The 23,203-nt window shown below is 41.8% G+C and overlaps 1 protein-coding gene across 1 annotated transcript in view; it reads left to right on the top strand.

The window, feature by feature from the left end:
• The window catches only part of LOC147703298 (uncharacterized), a 53,346-nt gene extending 31,251 nt beyond the window's left edge, over positions 1–22,095 (top strand). Inside the window, exon 2 of the mRNA XM_086929492.1 lies at positions 21,923–22,095. Within this exon, the coding sequence (XP_086785618.1) occupies positions 21,923–22,095 (173 nt within the window). The remainder of the gene's footprint in view (positions 1–21,922) is intronic.
• The last annotated feature ends 1,108 nt before the right edge of the window (positions 22,096–23,203 follow it).

The following is a 23,203-nucleotide window of genomic DNA, read 5'->3' as shown; positions in this document are numbered from 1 at the left end:
AGGGAGGAGAGGGAAGCGACACTACAACCTATAGCAATCACACATAGGTCATGCCTGACCTATTTGCCTGTAGAAAGGGGGGAGGGTTGACAGTGGGAGGGGGAGGACACAGGGGGTAGGGAGGGAGGGAGTGAGGGGGGGTTGGTGGTACTAGCATGGTAGGTTCAGCACAAAACAAAAAGACACAGGGACACATCTTTCTTTCGGTGACCACACTAGGGAGGATGAGAGAGAAGTTGGTTGTAAAAAAGGAAATGATTAGCAAATATAGACGGCGTTAAGGATTGCTTCTATAAATATTTGTGGCTTGAATGACGGAGGTAAAAGACAGAAGGTGGCTGCTATGCTGAGAATGTTAAAGCTAGATATAATATGCCTTCAGGAGACCCACATTGAGGGGAACAATAAACACTGTTGGAGCAATTAGGCTTTGAGGTGTTTGCCCACACAAGACAGGGTACTAAAACAAGAGGCGTTGCCATTCTAGCCAAGCAGGGAGGGGTTAAGGTTAAAAGGAAAAAAGAAGATCAGTGGGGGAGGTGGGTAATTGTGGAGGGGGAAACCGCGTTTGGAAATTGTACAATAGTTTCTATCTATGGCTCCACAGATGATGAACTAGATGTTTTTGAATTTCTAGATACGGAGCTACCTCTATGGCCAGAACCAGTAATATGCTGCGGGGATTTTAATATTAATGGGTTGGTTGGGCTAGGTACGATGGGGGGAGATCATATGGAGGTCAAAAAAAGAGGACAAGCCAGGCTATATGTAACTTAGCACAACACAATGCATTAGTGGATATGTGGGCCCAGAATAACCCGCCAGGGACGGGTAGCACGTATTATTCGGCCCCACATAGGATTGTGGTCAGACTAGATTATTTCTTTATTTCTAGCTCTGTGGTAGGTTGCAGTCAGTTGGAAAGGCTGCCAAGGGTCCTATCATACCACAATCCGCTTGTCTTAACAATATCACTGGGCAATAGAAGGAAGAAGGAGCACTCACTGACTTTTGAGAGAGGGCTTCTAAGGGAAGAAGAATATAATAAGCATATGCACAAGTGGATTGCTTTCTTTTGGGAGATTAATAGGGGAACAGCATTCCCGGGCATTGTATGGGATGTGTTTAAGGCTAGAATTAGGGGGAAACCCTGAGCTATACGTTACATAGGAATAAACAGGAGGGGATCAGGATGGAAAGAAGGCTTAAGGATCTGGCAGATTTAGAGGAACTTCTTATAGGGGCCATAGGCAACCAGGATCCAGTAGAGGACATTTTATTAAAAATTTCAATCACCAGAGCAGGGGCAGCCGAAAGCATTGTAAGGAAAGCGGCGAGGAACTATCTTTCCAAAAAAGAAAAATGCTATGAATATAGTTAGCGGGTAGGCCACATGTTAGCAATCCGCACTAGACAAAGTCTGGCAGCAGGTGAAGTAAAAGAAATTAATGATGGGATAGGAGGGGTGGCGAATAAGATAGAAGAGAGGTTTTTAGGAAATTCTACACAGTTTTGTAGGATCAGAGCCTCCCTAGCACAGATATAGAAATCATGGAATACTTTGTGGAAATTCCGCATGTAGCACTAGAAGAAGAGGGGAAAGAGGAGCTAGATCTACCATTGACCCTACAGGAAACACAATCAGCTGTGAACAATCTCTCATCTTGTAAAGCCACAGGTCCGGATCAAAGTCGGGCAGAATTTTATAAAACCTTCTGGGCTACGTTGGGGAAGGATCACTGAAATAATATCGAGAGACAGAATATTGACCATCAAGAATATCGTTGACAATATATCGACTGACAAAATATCGTGTTTCTATCTACAAACAGGTAAGTACAAAAATATCAAGTTAAAATATCATTTACAAAAAGTATAGTTTTAAAAAATATCGACTTTACTAAAAACAATGTTAAATTAAATAATATTAAAAATTAATTACAAAAATATACTTAAATTAACATATAATAATTAAATAATTAATGAATGTAAAAAAAAAATCATATTTCTTAAAACATATATATATATATAGTAAGAAAATATAATTAAATAATAGCCAATATTATTAACGTACAATAACAAAAGTGTAAAAATTACTATACCCACTCCAAAGAGTGCAAGCATAGGGTAAGCGTTGGATAGCGTAGGGGTTAAAATTACTATTCCCACTCCAGTGGGTGCAATAGTAGGGAAAGCGTTGGATAGCTTAGGGGTAAAAATTACTATTCCCACTCCAAAGAGTGCAACAGTAGGGAAAGCGTTGGATAGCATAGGGGTTAAAATTACTATTCCCACTCCAGTGGGTGCAACAATAGGGAAAGGGTTGGATAGCATAGGGGTTTAAATTACTATTTCCACTCCAGTGGGTGCAACAATAGAGAAAGCGTTGGATAGCGTAGAGATAAAATTTACTATTCCCACTCCAGTGGGTGCAAACAGTAGGGAAAGTGTTGGATAGCGTAGGGGTAAAAATTACTATTCCTACTCCAGTGGTTGCAACAGTAGGGAAAGCGTTGGATAGCATAAGGGTAAAAATTACTATTCCCACTCCAAAGAGTGCAACTGTAGGGAAAGCGTTGGATAGCTTAAGGGTAAAAATTACTATTCCCACTCCAAAAAGTGCAACAGTGGAGAAAACATTGGATAGCGTAGGGGTAGAAATTACTATTCCCACTCCAGTGGGTGTAACAGTAGGGAAAGCGTTGGATAGCGTAAGGGTTAAAATTACTATTCCCACTCCAGTGGGTGCAACAGTAGGGAAAGCATTGGATAGCGTAGGGGTTAAAATTACTATTCACACTCCAGTGGGTGCAACAGTAGGGAAAGTGTTGGATAGCATAGGGGTTAAAATTACTATTCCCACTCCAGTGGGTGCAACAGTAGGGAAAGCGTTGGATAGCGTAGGGGTAAAAATTACTATTCCCACTCCAAAGAGTGCAACAGTAGGGAAAGCGTTGGATAGCGTAGGGGTTAAAATTACTATTCCCACTCCAGTGGGTGCAACAGTAGGGAAAGCATTGGATAGCTTTGGGGTTAAATTTACTATTCCCCCTCCAGAGAATACAACATTAGGGAAATTAAATATTTAATATATTATTCAAAATTCTAAAAATGAATATCTATTAATAATTTATTAAAAATAAATTAAAAAGTTATCTAATGTAATAATTAATATTTTAAAAGTACTAATTAACAATAATTATTTCAATTAATCACCTATTAATACAAATTAATTAAACATTAACAATTAATTATTTAATAATTACACGTTACACATTATTTTACAATTATTTCCAAATAAATACATTTTAATTTGTTTTATTATTTAATTAATTATTAATAAATTACTTCCCACCCTATTCCCCTATAAACCCACAACCTGCTACAGAAATTAAATTAGTAAAATTTACATAATTACCAATTAATCAATTAATAAAAATTATTTAACTATTATAATTAAATTAATTAACAAATATAAATTAATTAACAATTAATTACTAATTACTATCAATAAATAAATTTACATATTTAATTAATTATAATTACATTACTTCCCACCCAATTCCCCTACAAACCCACAACCCGCTACAGAATTAAATTAGTAAAATGTACATAATTACCAATTAATCAATTAATAATAATTATTTTCCAATTACAAATAAATTAATTAACACATATAAATTAATTAACAATTAATTACAAATTACTATCAATAAATAAATTTACATATTTAATTAATTATAATTAAATTACTTCCCACCCTATTCCCCTATAAACCCACAACCCGCTACAGAATTAAATTACGCAATAATTATAAAAACAAAATTCATTAAATAAAATTATTTATAACATAAATACACACTTTTCACACATATTATAACATAAAAATACACTATAAAAATTATATATTATTAAAAAAATCGATATTTTTTACTATCTATATTATATACTTCGATATTTTAACTATCTATATTTTTAACAGTCGATATTACTTCACTTACCTTAAAAACAATATTTTTGTTATCTATATTCTGTCCTGTCGATATTTTGTCCAGTCTATATTAAAAACTCGATATTATGTCCAATCAATATTTGGACTCGATATTATGTCTGTGCACCGTTGGGGAAAGATCTGCACGAGACTCTTAAGCAGGCACAGTTAGGGCTTTCAGTCCCGCAGTCGTGGGCGGGTGCAGACATTATAGTTATACTGAAAAAAGATAAACCTCCGTTAGAACCAGGGTCCTATAGGCCAATCACACTCATGAATGCGGATACAAACATTTTCTCTAAATCATTGCCGCAAAGACTAGGTAGGGTTATTGAGAGCCTCGTTAGCACTATACAGCACAGGTTTGTTCCAGGCAAAGGGACCACTCAACACACAAGGCAAATGATAACCATTCTGGATGCAGCAGAGGTTGCAGGAGATCCTGTCGCGGCCGTATTCTTAGACGCTGAGAAGGCTTTCGACAGGGTCTCCTGGAACTATCTTTGGAAGGTCATGGAATGGTTCGGTATTGGTAGGGGGTTTATTAAAGCAATACAGGCCCTATATATAGAGCCAACGGCAAGGGTCAGAATTAATAAAGGCTACACAGAGGCAGTGCAGATAAGACGTGGGACAAGACTGGGGTGTCCGGCCTCACCTCTTCTGTTTGCGTTATATCTGGATCCTATCTTACGAAGGTTGGCTGGTAATAATAACATCCTCCCGGTTACATTACACGGTAGGGAATATAAAGTATTTGCCTATGCAGATGACGTGGCTATTACTACACCAGATCCAGAGAGGGCCATTGTGGAAATCGAGCAGGAAGCATTGAATTTTGGTGTAGTGTCAGGGTACTCGATTAAAAAGGGGAAAACTCAGATTGTACAAAATAACTTCTCATCATATCAGGATATTAGGGTGGTCCCTGAGGCAGTCTATTTAGGGATAAAAGGGACCGCAGATTTAGACAGACTGGTAGCGGTAAATATGGAGCCTTTATTGGCAAAAGTTAGGAAGAACACCAAAAGAATACACAACCTACACTTGACTCTGATGGGCCGTATAAATTTTATTAAAATGGTCACATTCCGTAAATTCTTATATATCTTTAGAGCTATCCTGTTATTCTTTGAACATTCATGGTTTAATAAAATAGAATTGATATTGAACAGGTTAATTTGAGCCCTGGGGAAAACCAGAAGAGCATATCGTTATATTACTCTTCCTAGGGAAAAATGTGGCTGGGGGGCCTCAGACTTCAGGCTTTATTATTGGGCAGCGGCCCTACAATATTTTCAGGGGCTGATAGGGGGTGGAGGAATCGAGCAATTGGGCAACAGACCTGTATTCACGAATGTATATACTACACTGTTGGGCGGGGATGTTGAGAATGTTTTTTTAAACACAATTGACTTCACATATTTCAAGCATACAAGGTTTAAGATGTTAAAAGCAGCATACAATATTTGGAAAATAGTATCAAAAAAGCTAGGGCTAGGAAGATACAACAGATATACTCGATTGTTTACAAACCACTCACTTCCAGGGGATTTTTTTAGGGATACAGTCATGAGGGAATGGCAGAATAAAGGCATTAAAAAAGTAGGGGATCTGTGTGATCAGGAGGGTATCCTGCAGTTTCAAGAATTACTATCAAAATTTAATTTATGTAGTAGGGGCCTTTTTAAGTATTGGGCAGCTGAGAATTTTTTTTGCAAATAAACAGGGTGCGACACTCGGATTTGGCCAATGCCGGATAATGGATTATGTAGAGAGTGGTTGACATTGCACTATTCGACAACTATATACAGAATTATATGCATTAAAGACTGATGATAGGGAAAAACATGCTATAAAGTGGGTAGAGAAAGTAGGCTCCCCCCATGAGGGGTTGCAGGTTTCCTTAGATTTGGGACGCACTGTCCTGTGCTCTGCAATGTTACAAGCGCAGCACTATAAGACACTGTACTCTCTGTACCATACACCTGCTAGAATAGCACAATGGGGAAGCACTTCGGGAATAACTTGTCCGTGGTGTGACTCAACTAATGCAGATATTATCCACATGTTTGCGGAATGCCCACAATTATATTCCCTCATAGCTGCAATTGAGAAATTCATGGTGTTATCATTGGGAGTGAGGGTGGCAATTACATCTGAAATAGTAATGCTGAGGGTATCGGGAGGGGTCGAGGGGTATCCTACAGAGTTTATGTATATGGGTATGGCAGTTTATCGGATCTGCATAGCCAAGGCGTGGCTTGTCAGAGCCCCGCCAACTTTTAAAATGTGGATTGCTAGGTTACTCTCCACCTATAATTTAGAAAAAGCAATATATGATAGGAAAGGTCGAAGAGCAAGAGCGCTGGGGGGACAATTTGGCTACCTATAGAACAATGGAAAAGAGGGCTGGATGTTGGCTCTGCGCCTAGAGGGGCATTGATACACACTGCTTAGTTGAGCTGCACTTCGCTTGTTTAATGCTATTTCTGGTTAGAGGAGGGTAAGCAATTCTCGGGTCCCAGGAAGGATAAAGGGCAGGTAATAATCACAAGTATGCGAAAGGAAAATGTGAAAATATCTTATCTTATGTTTCGATCAAGTTTGCTGTAACATTGGATGGAATACGTGTAAAAAATAAAATTTTAAAGAAAAAAAGAAGAAAAAAAAGAAAGGAAAAATGTTGCACAGTTCAGTAAATTTTCTCCATGGTTGTTTTCAATACATTTACAATATTATTTTAATTCACTATGTGGCATAGTCTGTCAATTGGCAAACCAGCCATTTGGTCCAGTACTAGTCATTGGTGCATTAAACAACTGCTTCTGTGGTATCTTTTGAATTGAAACATTGTTGAAGGCATGGATGGCATTGGATTAAATTACAAAATGTGTGTTTTGGGGGTTTTCATGTTTTTCTTATTCTGCAAACACTGTATAGGTAGGGTAATATAGTTGATGCTTTTGGAAGATATGTGTTGTTTTAACACTTCTTAGCCTATTTAATTTTAATTTTTGGCATTGCTGAATTAATGCAGTTTTCTCCTTTGCAGCCGTGCCTCCTTTGCCCGGCCAGACAATCAATCAATCAATTAAGAGGTTTGTAAAGCGAGCTACTCACCCGTGAGGGCCTCAAGGTGTTGGGGGGGAGCACCGCTCCCAATCAGTCGAAGAGCCAGGTCTTGAGCTCCTTTCTGATCTTGTACCGCATCAGGGAGAGTCTGGTGTTCACTAGGAGCTCGTTCCAGGTCTTAGCTGCGATGTTGGAGAAGGCTCTCCTGCCTGCTCTGTTTCTGCAGATGCGGGGGACTTCTGCCAAGGCGAGGTCGGCTTAGCGGAGGTTCCCCTTGGGTACTTCGAAGGAGAGTCTCTCGTTGAGGTATTTGGGTCCGGTGTTATAGAGGGATTTGTAGGAGTGGGTGAGGAGTTTGAAGGTGATCTTCTTCTTGACGGGGAGCCAGTGGAGGTCTCGTAGATGTTGGGTCATGTGTTCGTGACGGGGTGTCCCGAAGACGAGTCTGGCTGCGGCGTTCTGGATGGTTTGGAGTTTGTGTAGAAGAGTTCTGTTGATTCCGGCGTATAGGGCGTTGCCGTAGTCCAGTCTGCTGGTTATGAGAACATAGGTGACGGTCCTTCGGCAATCGGGGGGATCCATTTGAAGGCCTTGTGGAGGATGCGCAGGCAGTTGAAACTGGTGGAAGGGACGACATTGATCTGGTGGTTCAGGGAGAGGGAGGAGTCAAGGTTGATTCCAAGGTTTCGTGCGTGGTCTGTAGGGGTGGGTGGGTTCCTGAGGGTGGAGGGCCACCAGGTAAGGTCCCAGGTGAAGGTGCAGGGTCCAAGGATGAGCACCTCAGTTTTCTCTGAGTTGAGCTTCAGGCAGCTATCTTTCATCCAAGCTGCGACGTCCTTCATTCCTTCCTGGAAGCAGAGACTGGTGTCTTTGGGATTCTTCGTGAGTGAGAGGATGAGCTGGGTATCGTCGGCGTAGGATACTATGCTGAGCCCATGCTGTCTGACAATGGCGGCGAGTGGGGCCATGTAGATGTTAAAGAGTGTGGGTCTGAGTTATGATCCTGTTAAAGATTGCAGGGATTTGTTAGCATGAGCTGAAAGCCATTTTGTATTTTTGGCAGCCATCTTGTTTGCCATGTGCTGCCACGTGCTCGCCATGTGCTCTGTCCTCCCTCAGTGTTAACTGCTCTTGTTCTCTGCCTAGAAACAAACTATATATTAGCATCTTCCACCTTTGCACATGCTAAGTTGAGCTTGCAGCTGTCCTTGGAGCTGTTTCTAGTCTGTAAATGTCAGGATGTGTTCACCAGAATTAGCAACTGTCAGCTCCTCCCACTTTGTTGAGCAAGCAGATCTTGCATGCCCATATTAGTCATTTTGCATGCTTACATGAGCTAGGACTGCCCCTTGGTCTTATGCTGACTATGTAACCCTATTAATTGCAGTGGGGAACGCAGAATCTACGCTCCACACCTAGATGCACAGCGTAACTGGATACTAGATCCAACCGTTTAATCCGCATTTCTCTTTACTCAAGTTTAATCCGTGATTTATCTGTGATTATTCATTTTTTTTTCTCTTTGTCATGTCCACATCAATCACCAATTGCATTTTTGGAAGCTTCGCATATTTTCGTGTGCCCATCCAGACCTTCACTGAAATATGATCCAAATACAACCAATAGTTTCGAGCAGCATTTCTTTATTGAAAGCCCAATGCATTTCGAGCTGTGTCACCAGCCCTTCATCAGGGGTCACTGAAAATTAATCAATCAAGGAAAACCCATCAGTAATAGATTATACAGTTTATCACATTATGCACGAAATTTTTAATTTAATATTGTACATTTTAGAGTTCTAAATCCGATTCATCAATAAAAAAAGGTGCTCAATTACCGAACTCTTCACCCAGTTGTCCTTTTTCATTTGTTCACCCACTGAATAATCTCAGATAAATCACGGATTAAACTTGAGTAAAGAGAAATGCGGATTAAACGGTTGGATCTAGTATCCAGTTACGCTGTGCATCTGGGTTTGGAGCGTAGATTCTGCGTTCCCCACTGCAATTAATTCTATTCAGTGCATTAGGTCAAGCACTACCTAGATTGCACGCAAAAGCATAAGGATGATTGTATTGGATGAACTTTTGAAAATTTGGAGTGCATACCACCCCCATTTGGACTATGTAACCCTAAGCATATATGAGGCCTCTGTTTTCTGTACTCCTTAGACTGCCTCATTCATTTGCTAAGGCTTCTGTGTGACGTAGTCTCCCTCATCTGAGGTTTAATAAATATGTATTTTATATTACAGCTTCTGTGCCAATTTCTTCTTTGTTGGTTTAAAAGGACCAATGTGTATTAGTGGGATCCCTGAGAAGGTTTCTGTTTTCTTCAAATGCCGATCCAACGTGGACCTCATCAGAGAAGTGGCTATCTAAGGGAGTGATCTTGTCAGGAGACAGAAATCTACTGAGGAGGACAGGACAGGATTCTACTAAGTAGGTACTCTGTGCACAGAGATTCTGGGGATTCTCTGTCTCTGCCGCTCAGTATATTTCTGGTCTTTCTGATTTTGATCTTCCACATGACGTTTACCACTCCTGACTGAGAACCTTTTTGGTGTGAGTATTATAAAAACGACTGTTAGGTCATTAAGAACTTGGCAGTTAGAATTTGTACACCAAGTGATTGGTAAGGGTTGTTTTGATGCAACACTTGCTGTTGGTGTTTGATGCCTTGGATTGGTAAGGTAGTTTAGTAATGCTTACTGTGGCTTTGGAATTTTGGAATTTGTGTTGCCCAACTTGGATTTGTATGGGATGAATATATGAATTGCAATTTGTGTAGGCAGGTAATGAGGAGACTTTTCTCTATTTTGTATAAGATTTGAATGGCACAACGTACAAAGAGTACCTTAAGCGCTACTTTGCTTATAATATTAGCATATTCTGCAATATTTTTGGCATGCCTGTTTCAAGCACACATCGAAGAATGTGTTGCTTTTTGGAGGTACCATAGTGAGATGTAAAGTAAATTAGCCAGCTCCCCTAGAGGGAATGCCTAAATAGGTTTAGGTATAGAAACATATTTCTTCCTTGGTGATTCTGTATGCCCAGGGAATTAAAATATGGACATAATACAAACAAGGATCCTTTTATCCGCACTTTTATAAATGGCGATATGCAGAGCGATTTTTTGGTGTTCTGCCAGCCAAAGCTAGTGAATTGAGTGTATTTTGGCTTCTTGAAAATAAAACAGTCTGTTGGGCTGTTTTTGCTGTCTTTTGGAATACTATTGAGAAGCTCTCCTTGTAAATATGACTTACAACTAGTATTTACAAATGGTTTGGTTTAAGTACAGTCTGTGGGCTGTCCTTTGTTTCTGTCCTAAGTGTTGATCTGTAGGTTAAATGTGTGTTTAAATGCCTATGTGGTTTGTGGGTTCACATTGTTCACTTTTGTATATGTTTGGAATGAGCTCAATGTGTGTGTTTGTGTTTTCTTGCTGTCATCAGTCTGTTATGCAAAATGTCATTTAATTAATATTAAATAAAAATTAACTAAAAATCCAGAAATGAACTATATGACATATGCTAAATAGTTACATTTTACTATTAAATTGATAAGAGTAAGCAACTATGCACATACACAAACTTCCAAAATGCTTAAAAGATGAAATTAGAATTCACATTGAATAGGAATAAAATAAGCCTAAAAAACGAAATTGTGTGTTTTTGCAATAAATAAACAATTATAAGATGTTACAACATTTTCCTTAGATACATTGTATTAAATATTAACAGGCAAACACATCATCTGAGTAAATTGGATGTTGCAGAACTAAAAACATATTATAGAACATGCATTGAAATGCCTCAGTTTTAAATAGACTGTCACAGTGCTTGCATTTCAAAACTAAAAATGGCTTCCCGACAGCAATGTCAACTGTCATTTAAGCAAGCAGCTGTCGTTTTAATTGTAGGCCACGGAGAGACAGGGCTGTTGACTCAGCTAAGTGGAAAAACTGTGTAAAATCCTGCATTTCAGACTGCTGTTTTAAAAAGTTACAAAAATCAGGTTCATTATTTTGAATAACAGGAAAACATTTAAAGTAAGGATTTCCTTTCTTAAAGCCTTTTTACATAAGCACATTTGTGGTTCTGCTATTAAATAATGATTGTCCTTTTAAAAAGTGGCGCAAAATGTTTCAAGTTAGGCTTCTGTGCTTAGGCTTATGAATGAATGCGTCTAAATATGATAGGCAAGAAATGAAGCTTGGTTTTCCTATGTGGAATTATCAAAATGATTGATTTTATTATTTTTAAAAAAATATGAAAAATTATTTTAAAAAGAAGTGCTTTTAAATTTGTTTTTTTAATATTTATAAAGCTTAATACTCATATTGTGACCTCCTAGCATGAAAATTAAATTTAAGTTGTGTTGTACTGCATAATGAGAACATTTGCATGTGAAATATCACTCTGCACAGGCGTGAAAACCTCATTTTTATAAGGGTATATATGATATATTTCTGATTTTTCATTTCTGGGCTAGCTAGAGAACATTCTGATGATGACTATTATGCAAAAAAATATAGGATATTTATTTTTAAGTGCCTCAAATATCAAAGTCGAAATTGGGCAAAATTCCCTAATTTACAAACAAATTCTGCATTCAGAGCAGCTTTTAAACTGCCTTAGGCTTCAGTAAATGCATACATTTAGGTATAACACAAACAGCTGACTTCTATATTGTTAAGAAAAGTATACTGCACACTGCTTATAATTGAAAATATGTATCAAAAATGAGCAGAAGTTATTCTTAGACTCTAAACTGACAAACAGGGGGATAAGTGCTTTCCAGCTCTGTCTCTAGGGTGACTTTGAATTGGGACAGCTGCATGTACACCCTTGAATACAGAATAGGACAGCTGGGAAGAGTTAAAAGTCAGTTCTATATTTAGATGTCTAGCATGGCTCCCAGAGCAAGGTCTGCTTTGCCATTTTGACATCTGAAACTTTTTGAAAGACAAAATGGCAGCGCAGGGAAAGAAGGAGGAGTTTTGCTTATTTTTGTTGGCAAAAGTAGGTTTTCATGCACTCATATGAATACACCACAATACAAATGTATATGTGAGCTTGCCATATATACAGCACTAATGCTTTTAGTTTGGCGCTTACTAGGACTGAGCCATTGGGATTTAGTTTGACTTCATTTGCCCTTATATTACATTAGTAAACTTACTAAAGGGATTTGAGGTTGGGTATTCATGTATTTAGCTTCAAAAGTGCTATGTACCTCCTATAACTTTGTTTATGCCCAGGTGCTACAAATAGGGCTTGATAATGTTGACAGAAGTGAAACCTGTTTCAGGTTTCCTACTGTCAAAATGTGGGAATGAGGCTGGCTCCTCTACAAATTAAGGGAAGGTAATATGTATGTTACTCTCTCACTCTTTCTCAATTTGTTTTTAGCCTGTTTAAGCTGTCTGTGAAATAGCAATGAGACATTTAATTGGCTATTCAGTAATACTGTTTTAAACATTGTTAGCATTAATAAAATGAATAAATATATATGTTATGTTACTGACCATCCTGTTTGATGAAATTATGACAGGATCAGTAGTCTAGATTGCTGTTCTCTTATTTGATCTTTAAGGGGAACTAGATGTGGGTAGTTTTTGTTCTAAAAGTCTTAGGTGATAAAACCATTATTGTATGTTATTCTCATGCGACATAGTTTTGCAAGGGCATTGCTAGTTGTTTATTAGCTAGTCTGTGCAAATAAACTGACAGTCCTTATTAGAGCTGATGTTACATAGGTTGGATCATGAAAAGTAGAACGTAGGGAAAATGCCCATGTGATCCTTAGCAAAAAATGTTTTGAAGGAAATGTTGTTTTATAGATAAGAAACCTTGTTAAATTAACAGTTTTAGATTTTCCAGTTGCATCTATAACATGAGAGCATGGTCCTAAGCATACAATGCAGGTGCTTTAATTACGAAGAATCATTTTAGAAGTGTATGCAGTCCTGTACAAGTAGTTTAAAATCTATAAGCAAAATTGTAGAACATTTCCTTTTTTTTGGAGGATTTTCAGATTAGTACACAGGAATACACCAATGTAAGGATTTAGGGTATGTCTGTGTTGTTTTTTCTCTTTTTCTCTGAGTTTAGTAATAGAATACAGACTTCCTTGGCTGCTTGGGATTGGGTGATATATTACTCTTGTCAGTTCACCAAAGAATTCCTTTTATACTTGCCAAAAGGTCCAGGCTGTTGTTTTTTTTACTCTCACATAGATAGATGGAAGTGGTTCTTGGGTGTCTTGCTAATATATGAGGCGTCCCAAGACTAAGAAGTATTCTGAGACTATCCTCTCTGTTGATAGACTGTTTCTGTGCCTTGTCTAAAGACCTTTTGTTCTGTCCACCAATAGATATTTGCTGCTTTACAACCAATGCCAGAGGGGCCCGAACATCAGATTCAGCCTGGGGAGTCAGCGTCAGCACCAATCCTATATTAAAGTGTGTACCCTTGCCACTGTCTTGGGCGAAAGACGGGGGTCACAAATCAGAAAGGAGAAATCGTGGATCAAGTTTTTGATGCCCAGCTGAGAGTCACAGACCGACCAGAACGGCAAAGTGGCTTTGCTTGAGGTGACCCCTTTTAAAACAAGGGTTGCTTCAGAGATCCTAGCATCAGGCCTCTGAATACTGGTCCCAAAGTGAATGCAAGTTTGCTCCTTTGTTTGTTGGTCAAGAGATACCTGAGCACACTGGATGCAAATGTGTGACCCCAACGAATGAGCAGTGCGCCAGCAGAGTAATACAGGAGTGAGGGAAGGACTTGAGTTTAGGGTACAGGTGCTGTGTCTCTGGTGCCTGTTAGATTGAAGTGAAGAAAACTGGTGCACTGCCTGAGACACTGGACAGGATCGCTAAGAGCATTTGCCCTGGTTGGTGACTACCCTATCCTGAAAGAAGAGACTTTTTCCTTGAAAATGGGCTGTGATTCTTGAGTTGGGAGTCGTGTAGCTCCACCGTCGAAACAACAAGAGCCTGCCTGTGAGGCTCAAACGGACACAGGGAGAAGACTCCCCTCTGGTTGGTTGTACAGCTTCTTTAATTTCCCCAAGGATTCCTTTTTTTTGTCAACAATGTACCCCTTTGGATGTCCCGTTTTTGAGGAGGAGCAGCCCTTAGCAGCTCTTTGTCCAAATTCTTATGTCCCTGTGTGGTCCTCTTGTTCCCAAATATAATTGATGTTCTAGCCCTCATAAAGGGAGCACTGCAAAAGTGTACTAAAAATGTTTTTATTAGATATGTGCTGTTGGCTATTCTGAAACTGAAATGGATGGTCATTGAAATGCATAGGAGCCCTGAAAATTTTTTCTAGATGATTCTACTTGATTAGGACTAGAAACATGATAATTCTGTTTGTGATAGTGGTTATTACTCTCTCTTGCTATCTGTATGTTAATGATGACTCAATGCTCCGTTCTCTTTGTATTCCTGCTTAGTCTTCATATATACCCGCTTAAGGAAATGTTTAGAATGGAAAATGCCCACCTAGCAATGAATTAGGCTATTGATACATTTATGAAAATTAATATGCAAATATTTTCTATGTTCCTGCTGGATCATAGGAATGTCTTTAGCTCATGCTAAAAGGACTATCTGTTAAAGATTGCAGGGATTTGTAAGCATGATCTGAAAGCCATTTTGTATTTCTGGCAGCCATCTTGTTTGCCATATGCTGCTACGTGCTCGCCATGTGCTCTGTCTTCCCACAGTGTTGACTGCTCTTGTAATCTGCCTAGAAACGTACTATATTTAGCATCTTCCACCTTCGCACATGCTCAGTTGAGCTTGCAGCTGTCCTTGCAGCTGTTTCTAGTCTGTAAATGTCGGGATGTGTTCATCAGAATTAGCAACTGTTAGCTCCTCCCACTTTGTTGAGCAAGCAGATCTTGCATGCACATATTAGTCATTTTGCATGCCTACATGAGCCAGGACTGCCCCTTGGTCTTATGCTCACTATGTAACCCTAAGCATATATAAGGCCTCGGTTTTCTGTACTCCTTAGACTGCCTCATTCATTTGATAAGGCTTCTGTGTGACGTAGTCTCCCTCATCTGAGGTTTATTAAATATGTTTTTTATATTACAGCTTCTGTGCCAAGTTCTTCTTTGTTGGTTTAAAAGGACCAAGGTGTATCAGTGGGACCCCTGAGAAGGTTTATGTTTTCTTCAATCCTTTGGGTACTCCACAGTTGATATCAGTGGATTCGGAGAGGAAGGCAGGGAGTCTGACCCTCTGGGTTCTGCCGGAGAGAAAGTATTGGATCCAGTCAAGGGCTGCTCTTTGTACCCTTGTGTCGTGCAGTCTAGCTGCGAGCCTGCGGTGTGAGATGGTGTCGAAGGCTGTGGAGAGGTCGAGAAGGATGAGGGCCGCAGTGTGTCCCAGATCAAGTAGTATGCGGATATCGTCAGTGGCGGCGTGGAGGGTGGCATATAGTTACTGATAAATTCCGCACTCTAGAAAGGGGCGGAGGTTATTACGTTGGAGCACTTGAAATGTGATTTTGCTTGTGTGGGGCACCATGAGAGATTTACCAAGCACTCCCAAGTGCCCATGAGAATTTCTAACTGCCCACAAGCTTCCGTGAGATGTTGCTGCCACTAGCGTGACATTCGGTCGCATTAGCCACTGCCAGTGCTTCTTTTGTGACTTAAACAAGCGCAGTAAGCACTATCGACCTTGGCAGCCACCTGGAGAAGCTTCTCTCCTCAAGAAGCAGCTAAATTCCCTCAAAAAGACAATTTGGAGTTAAAAACCTTCTCAAATGAACCATTCGCATTTTTTTGTGCAAGTAGTACTTTATTTTACTTTTTTTTACTACAGGAAGTAAGTGCCCCAGAATCTCCATCTTCCTGCCCAGCAGGCTCCTCTCCATGCTTTGTCCAGCTCCTGGTCACTTTTCATTTGTATTTGGAACAGGAAGGACCACTCTCCTTTTCTGCTGCATATATACCATTGTATTTAAGGACTTAGTATTTGAGATTACACAAGTAAGTTAAAAATCTATTGTACAAGAGTGTTGTTTGTTTGATAGAAGGAATGCACTAGGCATTATTGGTATTGTTTTTAGTTTTAAAATGTATTGTGGTGCAGTTTCAGTAGGGCCTGGTTATATCTTTTGCCTTTAGTTTTTCTTCTTTTAGAAAGGAAAAATGTTGCACAGTTCAGTACATTTTCTGCATGGTTGTTTTCAATAAATGTACAATATTCTTTTAATTCACTATGTGGCATAGTCTGTCAATGGGCAAACCAGCCAGTTCGTCCAGTACTAGTCATTGGTGCATTAAACAACTGCTTCTGTGGTATCTTTTGAATTGAAACATCATTGAAGGCATGGATTTCATTGGATTAAATTACAGAATGCATGTTTTTTTTAAATGTTTTTCTTGTTCTGCAAACACTGTATACATAGGGTAATATAGTTGATGCTTTTGGAAGATGTGTGTTGTTGTAACACTTTTTAGCCCATTTAATTTTCATTTTTGGCATTGCTGAATGAATTCAGTTTTCTCCTTGGCAACCGTGCCTCCTATGCCTGGCCAGTCAATCAATCAATCAATCAATCAATCAATCAATCAATCAATCAGGGGGTTTATAAAGTGTGCTACTCACCTGTGAGCATCTCAGGGCATTGGGGGGGAGCAGCCCCCGATCAGTCGAAGAGCCAGGTGTGGAGGTCCTTCCCGAACGTGTGCAGGGTTGAGGAGCGTCCGATGTTCACCGGGAGCTCGTTTCAGGTCTTGGCTGCGATATGCAAGAAGGCTCTCCCGCCTGCTCTGTTTCTGCAGATCCGGGAGACTTCTGCCAGGGCGAGGTCGGCAGAGCGGAGGTTTCTCTTGGGTATGTGGAAGGAGACTCTCTCGTTGGGGTATTTGGGTCCCGTGTTGTAGAGGGATTTGTAGGTGTGGGTGAGGAGTTTGAAGGTGATCTTCTTCTCGATGGGGAGCCAGTGGACTTCTTGTAGGTGTTTGGTCATGTGTTCATGACGCAGTGTAAAGAGGATGAGTTTGGCTGCGGCGATCTGGATGTTTGAAGTTTGTGTAGAAGAGTTCTGTTGATTCCGGCGTATAGGGCGCTGCCGTAGTCCAGTCTGCTGGTTATGAGCGTGTGGGTGACGGTTCTCCTGCAATCGGGGGGTGTCCATTTGAAGGTCTTGAGGAGGATGCGCAGGCAGTTGAAACTGATGGAAGCGATGGTGTTGATCTGGCGGTACATGGAGAGGGAGGAGTTGAGGATGATGCCAAGGTTTTGTGCGTGGTCTGTAGGGGTGGGTGGGTTCACGAGGGGGAAGGGCCACTAGGTAATGTCCCAGGTGAAGGTGCAGGGTCCGAGGATGAGCACCTCAGTTATCTCTGAGTTGAGCTTCAGGCAGTTATCTTTCATCCAAGCTGCAACATCTTTCATCCAAGCTGTTTCATTCGTTGCCGGAAGCAGAGTCTGGTGTCTTTGGAATTCTTCGTGTGTGAGAGGATGAGCTGGGAGTCATTGGTGTAGGATACTATGCTGAGCCCATGCTGTCCGACAATGGCGACAAGTGGGGCCATGTAGATGTTGAAGAGCGTGGGGCTGAGCCATGATCCTTGGGGTACTCCGCAGTTGATATTGGTGGGTTTGGAGAGGTAGGTAGGGAGTCTGATCCTCTGGGTTCTGCCATAAAGAAAGGATTGGATCCAGTCGAGGGTGGCTCCTTGTATCCTTTTCTCATGCAGTATGGCTGTAAGCGTGCTGTGTGAGATGGTGTCAAAGGCTGCGGAGAGGTCCGGAAGGATGAGGGCCGCAGTGTTTCCCTGATCGAGTAATATGTGGATGTCGTCAGTGGCGGCGAGGAGGGCGGTCTCGGTGATGTGGTTGCTGCGGAACCCAGACTGGGAGCGGTCTAGGAAAGAGTTCTTGTTGATGAAAGTGGTCAGCTGGGCGTTTATGAGTCTCTCTGTGACTTTGGCTACGAATGGGAGGAGAGAGATGGCCAGGTAGTTTTTCAGGTCTGTTGGGTCGGCTGATGGTTTCTTGAGAAGGGGTTTGGCCTCCGCCTGCTTCCAGTTGTCCGGGAAGCAGCCGGATCCGAAGGAGGCGTTGATGGTCCATCCTAGTTGGGGTGCGATTGTGGCAGCAGCCCTGTGGAATATGTGCTGTGGGCAGGGGTCTGTTGGGGCTCCTGAGTGGGTTTTCTTCATGGTCGCGGTGATGAGCTTGTGGCGGGATTCCAGGTCATGACGGTTGGCTTATCGGCAGCGATGGGGAGGGGGGTGGTGTCCGGCATCTGTTCACTGAAGTTGTCATAGAGGACCTTGATCTTCAGATGGAAGTGGAAGCTGAGCTTGTCGCAGAGATCTTGGGAGGGTGCGACATCTGTGGTTTCGCTGGGTGGTTTGGCGAACTGTTGTATGATGTTGAACAGTTCCTTGGCGTATGTCGCGTTGGTCTGGACTTTGCCTCTGATGAAGGTCCGTGTGGTGCCTATTATGCGCTGCTGGTATTCCTTCAGGGCGCTCCTGTGGTTGTTCCTTGCCTCCGTGGTTTTCTGGTTTTGCCAGGTTTTCTATAGGTGTCTGCAGGAGTGCCTGGCTTCTTGTAGTTCTGTGGTGAACAAGGCAGCCTTCAAAGGGCGCTGTTTGGCGGGGTGGCAGAGGAGTGCGAGCTTGTCGGCGTAGAAGGAGATCCAGCGGTGAAGTTATTTGGCTGCAGGGTTGGTGTCAGTCGTGGTGCTCAGGGGTCTTGGAGAGGGTGCTATTGAAGAGTTCCTCTGTGACCTTGCTCCAGTTCCTTCATGGTGGGCGTTGGGCAGGCTGGGGTGCGGTGGTGGTGTTGAAGGTGAAGTGGATGCAGTGGTGGTCTGTCTAAAGGGGCTGGGTGGTGTGGCTGAAGCAGATGTTTGTCCCTCCTGCGAAGATGGGTTCGAGGGTGTGTCCAGCTCTGTGAGTAGGCGTGTTGACCAGCTGCTTCAGTCTGAGGTTGTCGAGGAGAGTGGTGGAGTCGGGGTCGTTGCAGTTGTTGAGGTGGAAGTTCAGGTCCCCGAGTAGAGTGTAGCCTGTGGAGGTGATGGTGTCGGATGCGGCAAGCTCGGTGATGGTAGTTGCGGACTGGGTGCGAGGTCCCGGCTGTCTGTAAATGAGGGTGCCGCGTAGAGTGGTCATGGGGCTGGTCTGGATCTGGAAGTGGAAGTGTTCTGTGTTGGAGTGGGGGTCACTCGTGCTGGAGGTAGAGAGTCGGAGAGGGGTCTTGTGTGAGATGTGATAGCGAGTCTTCCTCCTGGGTCGTGGGGGCGGTCCTTTCTCTGGATCTTGTAGCCATCGGGGATTGCAGTGACGATGTCAGGGACAGAGGCCAGTGTGTGAGTGTGTTTGCCATAGGCCACCATTTGACTTTGTTCCTCATGCCATATGGCCAGGGGGCATTTTGTATAGTCAGTGCACATAGGCCTGCGTGTGTTTTCCATGCCTCTTGCTTGTAGTTTGACCATTTGCCTGGTGCCCATTTTGTGTAGGCAGCCAGTGTGCTTTTTCCTTAGGCCTGCATGTGTTCTTTGTTGTAGCCATGCCTCCTTACTGGCTGGTGTTGCTGTGACCATGTGGTTGGTGGCCATTCAGTGCAGGCAGCCAGTGTAGTTTTGCCATACTCCTGCATGCGTTCTTTATTGAGGCTAGGCCTCCTTGCTTGCTGTTTAACCATGTGGTTGCTGCACATTTTGTGTAGCCAGTCAGTGTGCTTTTGCCATTGGCCTTCATATGTTCTTTGTTGTTGCCATGCCTCCTTTCTGGTTGTTGTAGTTGAAACGATGTGGCTGGTGGTCATTTTGTATAGGCAGGCAGTGTGCTTTTACCATAGGCCTGCATGTGCTCCTTGTTGTGGCCATGCCTCCTTGCTTACTGTTTGACCGTGTGGTCAGTGACCATTTTCTGTAGCCAGCTAGTGTGCTTTTGCCATAGGCCTGCATGTCTTCTTTGTTTATGGCCATTCTTCCTTGCTGGTTGTTGTTGTTGTGACCATGTTGCTGACAGCCATTTTGTGTAGGCAGCCAGTGTGTGTATGCCATAGACCTGCATGTGTTCCTTGGTTGCGGCCATTCCTCCTTGCTTGCTGTGTGACTGGCGGCCTTTTTGTGATTTATACTTGAGGCCTAGTAGTTCAATGCTCATACTAAATGCATTGTATGAACAGTGTTTTATATATTATTATATACTTTTTTGCATTTTTCATCTGCACCACTCCTTGCCTCCCAAGTCCCAGTGGGTTTCAATTCTCATGGTAGTCCCATTCCCCTAGTACATCGGCAATTATATTTTTGATTTTCTATTTTGTTGATAATTTTTTCACATTTTTTATTCAATTTTAATTATTTTCACATTTCAAACTTTTTGCACAGCCACAGAACAGCATTAATTTTCAAAGTATTCAAGAGTGTGGCATTTCTGTTGCGCAAATCAGCTCTCTTCCCAGTAGTATAGTTGTATCGCTCACATCAGCAGCATCGCAATAGCACAAGACTCAGGTTGAGACACCAAGACAAGACCATACAGTGACTGTCCTGCTGAGACGTACATTGAACTTAGTACCTTCTGCTCTCAAGAATGCACCTGCATCAGTGACACCAGAAATGAAAAAAATCCAGGCTACTATTCCTGGCATGTTTGGTAGGAGGGGCAGTACGAGTGCAACCACCGAATTACACGTTTGTACAATGCAAAGCTGGCTTAAATGTTAGTGCTTGACCTCCTTCCTTTTTCTTTTGTGGAAGGGGTGGTTTTTCTAGAATTTGTGGTGGCCATCTGCCTGAAATGGAAGGTTCCCAGCCAGACCTTTTTTGCCATAGTTGCTGTACCAGCGCTACATCATGATGTGCTAGAATTCCCTGGACAAGCTTTGCAGCAGAGAGCTGTTCACACTATCCACCTGATGACAGACATGTGGACCAGTTGCCAAGGCACTGATTACATGTGCATCACTGCACACTGGATCTCTTTTGAGAGGGTTACAGAAATGATATCGGCAGGTGTTGACACTGCTGAAATTATTAATGGCGCTCGGCAGCATGCAACAGAAGCCATGTTCGCCATGGAGAAATCCAATACTGCTGCAAATATCTTGAATGACTTTAACAAAAAGGTCTTTAAATGCTGTGACCAACAGGGATTAACATTGGATTTGTTGCCACAGACAATGCAGTAATATAGTTAAGGCCAAGGCAGATGGTGGCTATTTCAGGGTCCTTGGTTTGGCGCACTGCATCAACATCATTTTACAAGACTTTCTCAGAAAAGAAGACCAAGTCAGAAACTTATTGTCTACCTGCAGAAGAATATGCACTCATTTCAGCCTTAAAGCCCAGAAGCATTTGAGTATCATTCAGCATCATAATAGAATGCCAGTTAAAGAACTTGTACAGGAGGTGCCAACATATTGCAACTCGACTTATTACATGTTGCAACATCTGTTTGAGCAGTACAGACCAATCAATAAATATGCCATGCAAATAGGGTATGCAACTGTGAAAGGCATGATCACTGAGAAGGACCAATGGGGCCTAGTCAAATTCCTGACAGAGATTCTGCTTCCTTTTGAGGATTTCACACAGGAAGTCAGCAAGGATTTGGGCCATGGGCCAAGCTATCCAGTTGTTGCATATGGTACAGGCACAGCTAAAGGATGTGTCTGAAATGTATGCAGATATGTATGAAAGAAAAGATGTGCATGAATTGGTGGAGAGCTTAATCCTTTGCTTATCTGGTAATGCAAGGGTGAAAATAGACATTGTTTCATCCATAAATTACATCTGTGCCACAATTCCTGATTCACAGTACAAACAATTATTTGCCACTGTCTTTCCTTTTTTAGACAGGGATGTTTCAAGCTATAATATGTGGATTGCTGAGCAAGCCAGTGACCTAGAAGAAGAACGACTGGGAATTAGAGGCCCACTCCAGGGCACAAGTTCGGCGGTGCAGCCGTTAACTTCAGAGCCTGAAGGCAGTCTTGTTGGTTCACAGCAGTCAAAATCAACAACATGAACACCAGCAACAACAGGAACAGGAGCATTGGCCCCACAATCTGCATTTGATTGGTTTGGCAGGGCTTAAATCTAGTGCCAAGGCTAAGGCAAAAGAGGTCGAACAGGGTGGTGCACCATTGACTATTGAGAGGATGGTCTTGGCCTATCTGTATGACCCAACAGAGGGCTATCATGATCAAAATCCATTGGTGTATTGGTATGAGAAGAGGCGTCAATGGCCAGTGCTCAGCAGGCTGCCAATAAAGTATCTGGCTTGCCTGTTAGCCCGTTGTGTCCGTTGAGCGTATGTTCAGTGCCGCTGGTGTAGTTGTTGCAGTGAGAAGGACCAGTCTCTCACCACAAAACATGGAGAGATTAACCATAATCAAAATGAATCAGCACTTTATACCGCCAAATTAAATCATGCCTGAAGTATGACAGGGAAAGGATAAGGGTGAATAGTCATACTAAGGTCATGATAGTGTGTTAGCTGACCAACTTCTGGGCATCCACCAGAGTTTGAGGATGAACTCTACTTCCCTGACTACAAGTAAGCCTGGGCCACCATAGAACTTTCTATTGACGAACTGCTCCGAGAAAAAAAAAGAAAGAAAAAAAGGATATAGCAAGGGCAACATGATCATTATCATATGTTGTTCGTTTGTGTCACTGACTAATGCAGCACCAATGTTTTAGACACATGTATGACTAGATTGAATTTGGACCAGTATGCAGAGAAGAAGCCTACCCCCCAATTCCCTTCAAGTACATTGGAGAGTCTATGCCTGCCTCCATCACATGCCTAGACTTTCTTTAGTATAAGCCTGGGCAGGGTGACCTAAAATCTCAGCCGCACTACGCGGAGTTCTGCGAGCAGTGGAGTGAGCTTGATCACGCCTGTTCGCATTGATTTTCAGTGCCAGGTGTTTGCCCTGTGCTGGAAAATCAATGAGAATGGCAACATGTGCAGCGCAAGAGGGTATGCTTCATTTCTATATATTTGCAAAAATAGGGACACACCTGAATAAATTTCCTAAATCAGGGTTGAAATGCCAAATGTGAACAAACCATTCAGAAAACGAATTAAAAGTGGACCTTCAAATAACAAAGACAATATGTAACCAGGA

Source organism: Lissotriton vulgaris, chromosome 7 (assembly GCF_964263255.1).
Source record: "Lissotriton vulgaris chromosome 7, aLisVul1.2, whole genome shotgun sequence".
Taxonomy (NCBI): Eukaryota; Metazoa; Chordata; class Amphibia; order Caudata; family Salamandridae; genus Lissotriton; species Lissotriton vulgaris.
This window is presented reverse-complemented; position numbering and strand designations above follow the sequence as displayed.